This window comes from Copadichromis virginalis, linkage group LG17 (genome assembly GCF_057382275.1).
Source record: "Copadichromis virginalis isolate Kocher_CV1m ecotype Utaka linkage group LG17, C_Virginalis_male_GT1.1, whole genome shotgun sequence".
NCBI lineage: Eukaryota > Metazoa > Chordata > Actinopteri > Cichliformes > Cichlidae > Copadichromis > Copadichromis virginalis.
This window is the reverse complement of record NC_140634.1, coordinates 6,541,174-6,554,700: the sequence shown is the minus strand read 5'-3', so window position 1 is coordinate 6,554,700 and position 13,527 is coordinate 6,541,174. Positions and strand designations below refer to the sequence as shown.

Below are 13,527 nucleotides of genomic sequence, written 5' to 3'. Positions count from 1 at the left end.
TGCACTAAATCTTCTGTTTGTCACGACTCGGGGAAGCGCGATCACACAGACGTCATTTGGCCATCAGTGGAACGCTGTTTTTTATGACCAAAATGAGTGGAAGAGTGTCGGCTGTTTGCAGCGATCATAAAGGGGCGCTCAGTTGCCTGGAAATTCAATGTTTGGAGGGGCCGTGTGCTCTCCATGCACGCAAGAACACATATCGAGACAAAAACACAATGTCCACTCCTGCTCAGGGCCGTCATGAGTGTTGGTGGGGGGAGGGGGGGGGGGGGGGATTAAGCTAGCCAGCTGGCTGGAGTTAAATCAGGTTTGAATTAAAGGGTAAATGGACTAACAAATCCCAGGGAGTGCAAAGCGAGGGCAGTGAGGAGGAGGGTGGGGGGCAGTGGGTCACCGCCGTCTGACTGAGGACACAGAGGATTGAAAAGAAATGAAAATAAAAAGTGAGGAGAGCAGAACACATTCCAGATCTGAAATAACTATATCTTAGACAGTTTTCACAGCAAACTGTCTGCTTTGGAAATCTTAATAAGTATCGGGGGGGGGGGGGGGGGGGCTGGGGGCATTAAGATGCTGACAAAGAGTAGGAGAAAACTGAAGGAGGAGAAGGAGGGTTTAGACAAGACGTTGGTCTGCCAAACTCCATCGCAAGTCCCTGCCATGAGTTGTCCAAACTGTTGAACGGTACCAGGAGGGGAAACTTCTAAACCGAATCCATTACTGTTTAAAACTCCCACTCAAACAGTCGTGAATCACCACTGCGGCGATCTGTCTCGATCCAAATTATCAGCGCCGGCCCGTTTAAGATCAGCACGCCAGCCGGGCACGTCAGAAATAATAAGCTCCAATGTCCACAGCAGAGATGTCTCAATATATCTTTCCCCTGTTTAACTATAGAGGTCTGCATACATCTACAGCGACGGGCCGAGAGCCTCGTTGCAAAACATCATTACACAATGCATGCACGGTATAAACAGCTGTACATTTCAATGAAAAGGCCAATAAATATTCTATTTAAGCGCACCGGGGGCCGTGGGTAAACGTCTGGAAAGATGCTGACGCTGTGCCATCTCTTCTTTGCTCCAATTATGGTTGCAACGACATGACAGGTTTTATGTGCCATTAGAGCTTGCTGCGGGACGGTGAAATGCTGGGAATCTGTTTTTTGCTCTGGTAGGAAATAATGCCGCCTCCATGCATTGCTCAACAATTCCAAATTTAATCCTTGGTTGGCTTTTTGTTTTTTGTTTTTTTTAAGACACAAGTGCTGACATGGCATGAGATCACATCATATTTTAGTGTAAAGGGTTTAACGACGTTCATAATCAGGAGCACTTAAACCTGTGTTCCAACTGCTACAATGGCTCAATGAAGTTGAGATAGAGGGCTGAGAAAGTAATGAGCTCTTTGCGGGCAAAGCTTAGTGCTGCTGAGGCAGCCACGCAGAGGTTAGACAAACAGGCAGTGGGATCACAAGGGCCTAAGCCTCTTATATAGGCCCCTCTTGTGGAGAAGATCACTGACTTCTGGTGGAGGGATGAAGGTCAGGAGTTTTCAAAGATCGTGAAGGCCTCTGCTCCTCTTTCTACGAAGGCCCCTACCCCTTCCGACATTGCTGCTCGGAGGCTGTTTGTTTCAGTTTAACGGGTCGGATCATTCAGATTCTTGACTGATAGGACTTAGCTGGGAGTAAATTTAAGCCTGCTGTCAGTCAAACACCTCTAGGAAAATATTTTCCCATCTCAATAACATTCGTAGCCTGCTCAGATTTCTCCGTGCCGAGACAGTTCCATCCCGATCCTCACTCACCTCCTCGTGCTTTAAATCTTTTAATCCCTTTCTGCAGAGAGAAAAAAAACCTCCACTAGTTTTGGACTCCTTTTGCTTCATGAACCTCTTCCTCTTTCCCTCCCCAGGTCCCTTCTCTCCTGCTGGGAGTCACAGGGCAATGTAGTTTCATTTCCTGCCCTGCTGAAATCAATGCTCTCTGAAGACAAGCAGGGGTTAGAGACTTAGAGGGAAGACGGAGACAGATGTATAGAGAGACAGGAAAAGAGAGCAGAGCTAGGTGTGAGAAGACTGCTGGCATGCGGGACACAGCCGTACCAGCACATAACCTTAAAGTGGGGTTGCTTCCAAGTCGGCGTCAGCTTTGATAAACATCTACCGGGAAGTAAAACAACCGTTCAAAGCAGAAATATGAAAAACAGGAGGGCAGCTTTAATGGGTAAATTGAATTTTCCCCTCAACACTCCCCATCATTTTTTATTCGCCTCAAAGACGGATGGGGGAAAAAAAGAAAAGCATTCGGCGTCCCACAGGATAAATGTATGAATTCCTGGTCAGGAGCGAGCCAGCTGACGAGATCCCTCTCCAGCTTATGCCAGGTTCGATACAAACACGAGTTGAGCGAACACAAAAGGAAGAGAAGTGGAGGAGATAACATACATTTTGTCACTTTTAAAACAAAGAGATTCCTGCTCCATGACTGTACCGGATTTTCTTTCATAAGCATTCCTGCAGATCTGACCACGAAACCCACGGGCCGCTCAGACTTCAAACACAGGACTGCCTCCATCATTCTAAGCTCTGGTTAATGCATCCGGACAGTCAGAAGCACATAACCTTCGGTCCTACTGTTATTTTCACTCATTTGCTACAAAACAGAGACACACTCTGGATAGTTAGGCAACAAAGGAATCAATAACTTTTCACCTTGGAGGGAAAAAAAGTTGCCTTATAGTGAGGCCATCAAGCCAAAAGGGATATGAGTATGGTAACAGCTATTCCTCACCACAATAAAGGGATCTTTGAAGGCTTGCCCAAACTCTTAAGAGTTAAGCATGCCATAATCTGCTAAAATCATGCTACCACCAGGTTTCTTGAGTAAAAGACAAAGTGGAAAATTAGAATCTTAAAGTGAGAATTTTTTTCAAATCTGCATCGTTGAACATTTTTCCTCTTTCACCAAATCCGATCAATGACAGAAGACTTGACCGCACAGGGACAGCAGCTTCCTGGTGGTGCTAAATCAGCCAGATGCCTGGGCAGCAGTGGTTTGGTAGATGGGCATTTAACTGCAGTGACTGCATTTCAGACTCACATCCAAATGAGACCTTTAACTCCAGATTCCTCGGTGAATGCGGTCGACACAGGATTAGAATGGATAGAAAGGGGATTTCCATTTAAGTCAAATTTCTTATGGTCATTTGTGCCTTTTTCCCCTCTATTCATGCTAAGTCACTGTTAGATTTATAGTTGCGTGCTTGCATCTAAATTTTGCCCCTGAAATCTGGTGTCACAATTCACAGGCCGCACATGCAAACAGACCTGTTTTTACCACAAAATGCTGACTTGGCGCCGTTTGTCAGCCTAATGGAAAAAAATGTGCGAGATCAGTCGGACAACGGGACTGTGCTGCCACTTCAAGGCGCAGCCTCTCTCGAGTCTTTTTGTGTGAATCAAGTGGCTGGGTAAACACTGGCTGCTGGTTAAACAGGGCGCCTGCACGGAGAACAAGGTGACGAGGCTTTGGTTAAACAAACACACTAAGGCCATGTCTCCACTAATGCTAATACAAAGACATTTGCTGAAGGTGACTACGCTGCACTGAAAACACGCTGGATTTAGTAATATTACCCCCTACTTGTTTAGTTAAGTTGGATTGTATTTCTTTAATATATGTATGGACCAAAAGTCTTCACACTAGAGCCAGATGGATGTTTTGGGTGTAAAAAATTCAAATGCTGATATTTTGGCACTTTCCGCCAATGTGTTTCACACACTCTGCCAGATGTGCTGCCGACAGCGCTCAGAGTCGAGCCTCTGCTGAACCAACCAGGTGCTGACAATATTTCTAAATGACTGACTTTCCTTTCCTTCTGTACTGTATTGTTTTTATATATATTGCATTAATTGAGTTACATTGCAATACCAATATATCCATAGAATATAGAGGTGGAATAAGATGGAAATAGTGGCAAAGTAAGTTCAATTCAATTTAGTTTTATTTGTATAGTTCCAAATCTCAACAATAATTGCTTCAAGGAACTTGACATTGTATGGTTAAGATCCTGCAATACTAGAATGAAACCTATGAGCAAGCATTTGGCGACGGTGGGAAGGAAAAACTCCCTTTTAACAGGAATAAACCTCAAACAGAAAAAGGCTCAGGGAGGTGATATGCTAGAGGTCTTTAAGATATGATGGGGCTTGATTCAAGACCTTGTTTGTAAGGAGAAGGCTTTTGAATTAAATTCTGCAATTAACAGGGAGCCAATAAAGAGAAGCCAGTATGGCAGAAATGTGTTTCTCTTTCAGTCAGTTTGAGAGCTCAAAGCCTGCTGATTGGAGCATTTTTATTCCCCAATAACAAACAAAACACATAAATAAAGTGAAAGGAGCTTAGTGTTGTTTTAGCAGATCCCTAAACCTGTTTAGTGGCCAAATCGACTTGTTAAACTGGCAGCTTTACACTAAAAACCTTTTTAATCCCCAAAAGGGAAAAATGCTTCAGCTTCTGGCAACGACGGGATTACAGTTTCTGTGGCCACTAAATGTAATCACAAAGCAATGACAGGCCAAAGACACGGGAAAACACTTCTCTCTGCATCTTATACAAACATAAAAACCTCCTGAGTGGCTGCACGAGAGCCTAAACAGACACATTCAACAAGGAAGCACACAGTTTATTCAAGCCGAACACAAATCATACGATGCCCCGTAAAATCAAATTTCCTGAAGCCCAAATGTGTCTGGTTTAAGTATTTTGCAAGCAGGCTGAAGTCTATATGCCGAGCACTTTCGGCGTGTGCTACGGCTTCGCTCCAGAGGCATGAAAAAAAATGAGAGAGAGAGAAAAAGTAAGAAAAATAAAGATTTGAGCGAAGGATCTGCTGGGAATGATTTTGGAAATTGTGAGAAAAACGCATGTGATACGGTTCTATTAATAACTGCGGAGTGATAAGTTTATACATATGCCACTGTGGAGCTGATGGTCCAGTGCTTTTTTTGCCGCGTAACCACTGCGTTCTGAAAAGATTACCCACAGAGCCTCAAAGACGCATCAAGAGTTGCGTTGACTACGGAAAAATCTGGCTAAAGATCCCTCTCATGATCTCGCCATGGCTGCAATGAATCATTTGAAAGAATGAAGTGTTTTTGCGTCAGCTGACAGCACAAGATGCCGCTCCATCTCAGCTCTAGTATGAGAAGCCGCGTACTGGCAAACAATCCTGCCAGAAAGCCTGCACGAGTCGTTATCTTTGTTTCCCTGAAGAGCGTAGGAACTGCTGTGGAGCCACCCTGCTCTCAGTTATTGTTGAGTAAACACAAGCAGCTCAGCCAAGAGCAGCATGTCAGTCAGCCAGGCAAAGAAAGGAGAAAAAGTTGAGGAGCCACTCAGAAACTGAAGAGAAGGAGAGGGGGCAAAAGAGACAGTGTGTGTTTGAGAAAGAGAGAGAGGACACAGCCAGGAAAGTGAGAAAGTACAGAAAAGAAAATTAAAAGGGAAAGAATGCCAGCATTAGCATGTGATTGCCAGCCAGATAGGAACAGTGCCAATGAGTTTTGATGTCATGCTGATGGTTTTGAAAGGTAGCAGAGGGGTTGACTATTTTCTGATTCTCATCATGCGGGGAAAAAACGTCTGTGTGTCCCCATGAAAACATGCAATGATAGGCAAGGCTTTTCTAAAGAATGCAGATCATCTGCGACCACGAACACTGTGTACTTGTTAGGGCTGAACGATATATCGCATTTGCGATAATATCGCGACATGATCAAGTGCAATTTTCTAACCGCAAAGGCTGCGATTATACTCTGGACATGTCCAAATTCATGGGCTGCATCCTCCTGAGGCCGCATTTGTAGACCGATTACGTCACAGCGACGCGCCGAAGGCTGTCCAAATTACTACCATATCCCAGAATTCATAGCGCGGCCCAGCCAAACTCCAGTTTCCAGCAATGGCGGCCGCTACTAAGTTTTAAAATTACTCATACTAATCTTTCTGGGTCACAAAATAAACTTTTAACATATTTTCAGGCGAGAAAGTAGTTGTGTAAACATCAAATATCTGCTCGGTTTATCAAGATATCCCATATTTGCAAAAGTGCTTCGACGTTTTCAGAGGCGTCTGCTACCCACCAGCTCGACAGCTAGCCGGGAGCTCGAGGGTTACTGATGCGGCCGAGAACGGCACAACTCCCGGCACATCATTTTCAGATCACCGCGGAGTTTCGCTGCTCGGGTTAAACGTAATATATAAGTCACTTAGACAACCTAAAAATGTTATTGTTGGGCTTTTTTCAGTGTTTTGTTTGTTCGTGAGTAAATCGGTTTGGCTGAGATTAAAGTTATTAGATTAGATAAAATAAAACTTTATTAATCCCCCGGGTGGGTTCCTCCTTGGTTTTCACACAGCTGACTAAACGTCAAACAGAAAACTTATTAAACAGAAGTATGAGACAGTCGAGAATTTACGCCAGTGTCTGGTTATATTTTAGATAGCAAGAAGCAGACGGCCGAGTTTATTAAACTCCACCGAGACAGCGGTGACGCTAATCAGAACTAGACCGTCCAATTTCACGCCTTTAAACTTTAAAGGCGTGTTTGTGTGTGTGTTTATACAATTGCTATTATGTTTGCACTTTATGTGTAATGTTACTGACTGCAGAGATCAGTAAGATGTGTGTATTTTTTATTTATTAGTTTTATTTATTTAATATTATTTTTTAATTGAATGACTGTCTAGTAGTTCACAGATGTCGAAAAACTGAGTGTGGTAAAGCCACTGATTTTTTTTATGTATATTTCTGCAATCTGCACATTGTACTGACTTTCATTTTAATGTTTACACCAGGGTTCCTTGTCAGCACTTTATGCTCAGATGTTTGTAAGCTAAAAATAAACTATTGTGTATGTTCAAATATACTGTTGTGATTGAAGAAGTTAAATAAAAATGTCAGTCATCAATTCATGCATCACCTCATGTCATCATAACAGAGGTCTGTCTTCCAGGAAAGAACAGTTTAAAATTAATGTAATATAGTATTGGCCATACTATATGATGTATTGCTTGTCTTTGTTTAATAATACAGAAGACAAAGACCTTAAAAAATAATCGCATATCGCATCGCAATCGCAATATTGGGGCAAAAAATCGCAATTAGATTATTTTCCATAATCGTTCAGCCCTAGTACTTGTTTAATGCTTTTGACCATTCCTCCAGTGTCACCTATCAAAGTGAACACTCCTCCTCAGGCTGGTTAACCCTAACACACAGAGAGAAAAAGATCACGGCAATCAACCTACACAGAGGCTTGTGTGCAGTCCTCCAAGCAGCTAAACAGACATTATGCTGTGCGTAAGTCAAGCGCTCAACAAGTAGGCCTAAACAGGAAAGGGAATTATCCAAGTTGTGTCCACCACGAAGAGGAAGAATGAAAAAAACAACAACAAATAAAGGTCGTAGAACCACCGAGGAGAAATCAGTGAAAAAGTCTGTGTATGTGGCATCTGTCTTCTCTGAGACACAAGTTAAATGTTAAAGGACCCACAAATATGGACAACTGTGTCACCCATAATCAGTTGTTCCACATATTTTTGACACTGCCCCCAAGTGGAAGTATGCAGCTACCACAGATGTGGGTCTGAGGCCTTCGGTCCAGCTGCTGTGACCAGATGATGAGTTGATTTAGTGCAAAATGCTGCACATTGTGTGGTTAAAGCATCACAACTCTGATGACTTTCTGCATTTCTCTCTTTTAGATCTTTGTATTCTTTGGATTTTGAAGCTTTAGCCATAGAAAGGTTATCTCAGACTTAAGTGTTATGGACTAACATATTACTAATTGAATGCAGAAACAAAATAGCAGATTAAAAGAGAATGCCAAACCCTATACTTAAACAGCTGTGAAGAAACGACACGCATATTTCTAGTTTTGCACACAAATATGACAGTGCCATCTCTCTTAATAATCCATAAAGTGAACATATCTTTCATGGAAAACAAATATTGATTTTTTTTTGGCAGTGACGCCCATTAAATTGGGGGTATTTCATCCCCTTGGTGGGAGCCTGGTGTTGTACAAAGATTTAATTGTGGCTGAACTGAGATCTGCCCGTCTGCTTCCAGTAGGAGTTTCTCAAGTCCTTAATGCTAGACAAACAGGGCTTAAAAAGATTTACTCTGGCACATACAGGAGAGTTTAAAAAGCCATGTTTCATCCGAACCCCTTATTAAATGAAATGTAGCATGATCTCCACATATTAAGCACGAGCTGTGAAGGACACTTGCAAAGCAGTAATTTGATAAAACTCGAACAAGGAGTGGGGCTTCAGTGACATTTAGAGCTCTTTAAAGCAGCATCCTTTCCCCACGGTCCACAACGCGAAACCGTGCCAAGTCCGTATGGAAAATTGATATGCAGTATGTGTGGCTTATTCCATTAGACTCATTAAAGTGTCACTTTGTCATCAGCACGGTCTCTCTCTTAAAGCCTACCTTACAACTGCAGCAAAGGACTCATTGTGTTGTGTGTATAAAATGCAGCACAGAGCTTTTTTTTCTTTTCTTTTTTTAATGTGGCAGGAGTAATTTGTCTTCCAGGCAGCAGCCAAAAGACATCAACACAGAAAGTATCAAATGGAAGGTATAGAAAGCAAGTTCATTTGCGGTTGGACGTATACGGTACAGGTCAGTCGGCGGGAGCGGGAAAATATGGCCAATTAATGCTCTGCTCTGGAGAACGCCACCCTAATGCAGCTTATTTCCCCGCTCAGTCTAGACTCTCACTCTGCTAAAATCATTCAAGTGCCATCTACACACTGGCTCCTCAACTGCAGCACCAAAGCCTGAACCGATGTTGTTTCTCCTTTTTTCTTAATCCAGACCGCAGTTCCCTGAACCCTGTAGAGGTTTTTTCCTTTCTAACAGGCTGACCTCCTGTGCAGACAGTAAATTGCAGGAAAAAGGTTTTCACGCTTGGCTACAGTTTGTAGTGGCAGAAACTTTATCAAACGTCTCCAAAGAGGATCTGAGTGCAGCGCTTTTAGCCTCTGATTAAACGCTGCCTCTCCAAGGAAAACCTTGCCACTAAAACACCACCCCGCTCCACTGAGTCCGATTTGTGGAAATGGGAGCATTTTTCTTTCTCTCTTTTTTTTGGTCTCTGCCAGTATTGCGCAAATGCAGGAAATTTACACTTCTCGTCGTTCACAAAAAAAGGCTTTTGCCTCACTTGGCAGAGCAGATATACAAAAGAAAGGAAACTCAAATCTAGCTCTCCTTTTTAAAAAAATTCCTTTGACAACCCAACTACTGACAGCATATTATCAGGACATTCCAGCCAAGCAACATAAGGAAAGTTCTTCTGAATCTCCTATTATGTGAATACTGCAATTGTGGGTCTTATTAGGGGGAAAAAAACAACCAAAAAAGTTGCACTCAAAGAGTCATTTGATATCTTGAACCTTTTTATTATCATTTGGAAGCAAATTACCTGCTGGCTCTACATCATTTAAACAATTATCACACAATATTCTCCAAAACAGTTTGCCCCGTGGCAGCACTGAGGCACGCCGAGCCTCGGCAAACACATGTGCCTAATAACGAGTGGGAAGTAGGTAATTGCCAGTGCACGACATAGTTTACACACCGGCGCTTTAAATCAGTGACATAAAACAGAGTTTGAGCTTATGATTTACAGGCGTGTGCTGATTAAATTAACGTCTATGCTTTTTCTCCCAGTTTCGCACACTCAGAACTGAGTCAAGCTGTCTCAAAATATGTAGATGTGTGTGTGTGTGTGTGTGTGTGTGTGTGTGTGTGTGTGTGTGTGTGTGTGTGCGTGTGTGTGTGTGTGTTTAAAAAAAAAGACATACATCTCTTTCACACACACGCTTCCTGCCACATTCTTTTGCGTCTGCCAAAAGCTTTTAGAGATCCTCGGCAGTTGATGCCTGACTTAGTGTAATGTGCAATGTCAAGAGCGGAGGAGTGGAGTTTTAGACGCGGCCAGGTCATCGATCTTAAAGAGATGTACCACTCGAGACCGAGCCAAACATTTGCCAGAGCATCTGGATAAAACGCTGAATAATTTGAAATAGGCACTCTCAAAGTGAGAAACGTGCCATCACATGCACTGCGCAGCTTAAAAAATACAAAATAAAAATCAGCAGGAGTGGCTGATATGTAAAATTTTTAACAAGTCCTCATAAAAGAAACGAAACCACAAATTCTGAGCTTTCTTTTTCACTTCATGTGGTCTGTTCCCCCAAATAAGAGTCTAAGAAAACACCAGGAGACATAAAACAGTCCAGATAGGCATGTCAGTGGCAGACGCACCAGGACAAGCTCCTACACACTCAGCCTGTAAGACCAATTGGATTTTCCAGGGGTGAAGTGCCTTTATTGTCAACAGTGTGTCCCACTGAAAACTGTACCGCCTCAGTTCCACCCGGCATGATTTATAGCCTTCCCAAGTGTTATTAAACGGCTAAATGCAATTCTAAACACATTTCCCATAGTCCCTGCCCTGCACTGGACCTTTTCATGCCCAGAGGTGAATGTCCCACATTCAGGAACATTTACACAGTTTACATGGATTTAAAACATTTTTTGTCCATTTGGTTTTAGGAATTTGTCATAAGATTATCACTGAGCCGACAGATGAACATGCAGTGCTTATCTCCATGTTTAAATAAAAAGGTGGGACTTTTTAGCATGGCTGCTTTTAGCTGAAATCTGATTTCCACGCGGTTCCACCTGGGTTCAAACTCAGGTGATTCAAACAAAAAAAAGCCCTGCTGGCACAGCAAAAATAAATAAAAAAATAAAATAAAATCATGTTTGGACAAAAAATAAAAAGCCCTGTTAAACTTTAGGTGGCCTTTTTTTTTGTCCCCCACTCTGCACAAATGCATGGCAGTAACATTTGTGATTTACAAGTGAAGCAGTGCCTATAAGAATAAAATCTCACGATCTGTTGGTTTTAGCACCCTGAGGGCTGATAGTGATGCCTAAACTGCTTTTGGCAAGTAGAGGGAATGCACGGGGAAAATCATCAAATTTCCTACAATCAGCCAATGGTGTACATTAACTGACATTTTCTAATCCTGCAAATGAAGAAAGTATTTCCTTAGGTTTAAAATGTTTTCTGAAAGGGTGTACAGATTTTTAACCGCTAATTTGCACACCCTTTTGCATGTCCACCATATAAAACAAAATCCTTCCCTGCGGCCGGGGAAACGCCTGACCTTTCCTGGAAATGCTCGCATTTAAACTACAGTGACAGACTTGTGACCTCCGACCTCTTCAATGGAAGCACACAGCCTGCCCAGCGCACCAGACGGCGGCAAATAAAGACAACAACGACCACACTTTAAAGATTCCTCTTTGTCCCGTTTGCTCCGTTGCAACCACAGTACAGCCCCTGATCACTTTGTCCGGAATTATTGTCTTAACATTTGATTACAGTGAAACCGCACTGTTGTTCCTCTCTGACTCTGCCGAAAAAGACAGCATTGTCCACAAACATATCCTGGAGCTGCTGTGATTAAGGGATAAAAAAAAGCTTGCAAATGAGTGTCATTAATGTGCAGCACACCAGTAAGTTTCATCATAAAGTGACATTCATTTAAATGGAGAGAGAAAATCAGAATGAAAGTCACTGGAAGCAGCAGCTGCCGATTATCTCTGGGAGAAAAGGATTCTGAAGCTTTTTTTGTTTATAGATGATATTAGTTGAAGAGGGTGCCATGGGAGTTTTCTTCATGGAAAACAGTATTAGTATTTCAAAATTAATTTTCAGAGTATTTTCCCTCTGGATCGTATGTGGGTGGGTGGGAAACACAGTCATTTCCACTTGTCTCTTTCCAGATATGAAGTACCTAAAGGATCAGGGGGTTTGGCTCCTCTCCACTTCATATTCAACCATTAAACTCCATTTGAGGAATAAGTTATAGCTAACTCATCCACTTAAGTAATGTGAATTAACATTCCTCTCTGCCTCAGAGCAAAAAAAAGAGAGGACTGAGGATACAGAGAGGAAAGAGAAAGAGAGAAAAAAGACAGGCCTTGGTGAAATGCTTGACGCCCAATACAGGAAATGCTGCACACCTTCACTGTAAATAACAGTTGAAAAGGCATTTATGGAGGACGGGGATAATCCAAGCAAACCCCGAAAAACTTTCCGGAGACAATTCATCACCACTGGTCTGGATGGGGAGGATTGTTTCATACACTATAAACACTTAAAAGCCAGGACAAAGGAGGAAAATGCCTTCCAGGAGCAGCTTCGTAAACAATTCAAACTCAATTCAAACTCAGTTCAATCACACTTATGGGAATCAGCCACAGGCCACTCGCATTTGCTATCAGGTCATCTTTAACTTTAAGATGCCAGCACTGCACAGGCACACATGGCTCTGTGCAGTGCAAACTGCAGTGAGAGAGTCCGGACACACAAATAAACTATAATAAAGAGTTATTTAAATGTCTGTGTTGAAGGATACACGTATACGTAAACCGAATCCTGTTTCCAAGAGGCCACAGGCTTCTGGAGCCCATGCATGCATCCCCATCATACTGCCTTCATCAGCGATAACCCCTCCCGCCATCAACCAAACCTAACACTACATGCAGTGGTTGTTTGCCTTTTAAATAAGCCTTCACACATTCCTTATCTTTAACGCTCAGATTTTTGAGGGGCGTGGTTAGAGTGGGCACAATGGGCATCCAGCTGACTCGTTAAGAGCCCCCCTATTGTCCGCCACTGGAGTGGAGTATTTCCCCGTGCCGAGCCTTCAGAATGACAATGGGACGATAATCTAAAAAACCAAAGATCATTTGCATGAGAAGAGAGGCTGAACGATGGCCGGCAGTATGGGGTCACTTAACAGATGATTTCAGGAGCCACAGACAAAAAGTCGGCCTAAAATATACAAGCAAAATGTAAACATGGGGATGGATGGCTTGAACCGTCTTTACAGCACGTTAAAATAAAAGAAGCGCAACGCCGCAGCGGAGCGCGTTGGGAACATGTTGGAAGCCCTTGCAGGAGTTTTTCGTCAAGGCTGACAGATTAGAAAGTTGAATGTCAGCAGAGGAGAGTAGGAAAATGGATGATTTTAGAAGTGAAGGCTAAGGAAAAAAAAGTTTTGGGAGACTCACCAGACGCGCTCAGGTCCAGGACACTTTGGAGGAGCAGGGCGATCCAGAGCGCGCATGGTGGACATCTCCAGAGTCGCTGGTTCGCCGCTGCCCGGTTTAGATACATTCCTTCGGTTGTGTGTTAAACCTTTCCACGCTTTTCACATCCACCACACACAATAATCAATTTCGAGTCCGTCCCCCTACAAAAAAAAGTAATATAACCCCAACAATAATAATAATAACCACTCTAAGCTCGGCGTTTTGATCAGTTCTAGGTCGTTTCAGCAGTTTTTTCAAAGCCCACCAAAACTCTCCCTAGGATGAAAACAAATTGGTGCTTCTTGAAGAAAGCTGTCTCCGTCTGTCC

The 13,527-nt window shown here is 42.9% G+C and overlaps 1 protein-coding gene across 1 annotated transcript in view; it reads right to left on the bottom strand.

Moving 5' to 3' along the window:
• LOC146688896 (inactive tyrosine-protein kinase transmembrane receptor ROR1-like) overlaps window positions 1-13,527 on the bottom strand; it is a 135,111-nt gene extending 121,584 nt beyond the window's left edge. Inside the window, exon 1 of the mRNA XM_085437603.1 lies at window positions 13,179-13,527. Coding sequence (XP_085293729.1) covers window positions 13,179-13,284 — 106 coding nt within the window. The 5' untranslated portion in view covers window positions 13,285-13,527. The remainder of the gene's footprint in view (window positions 1-13,178) is intronic.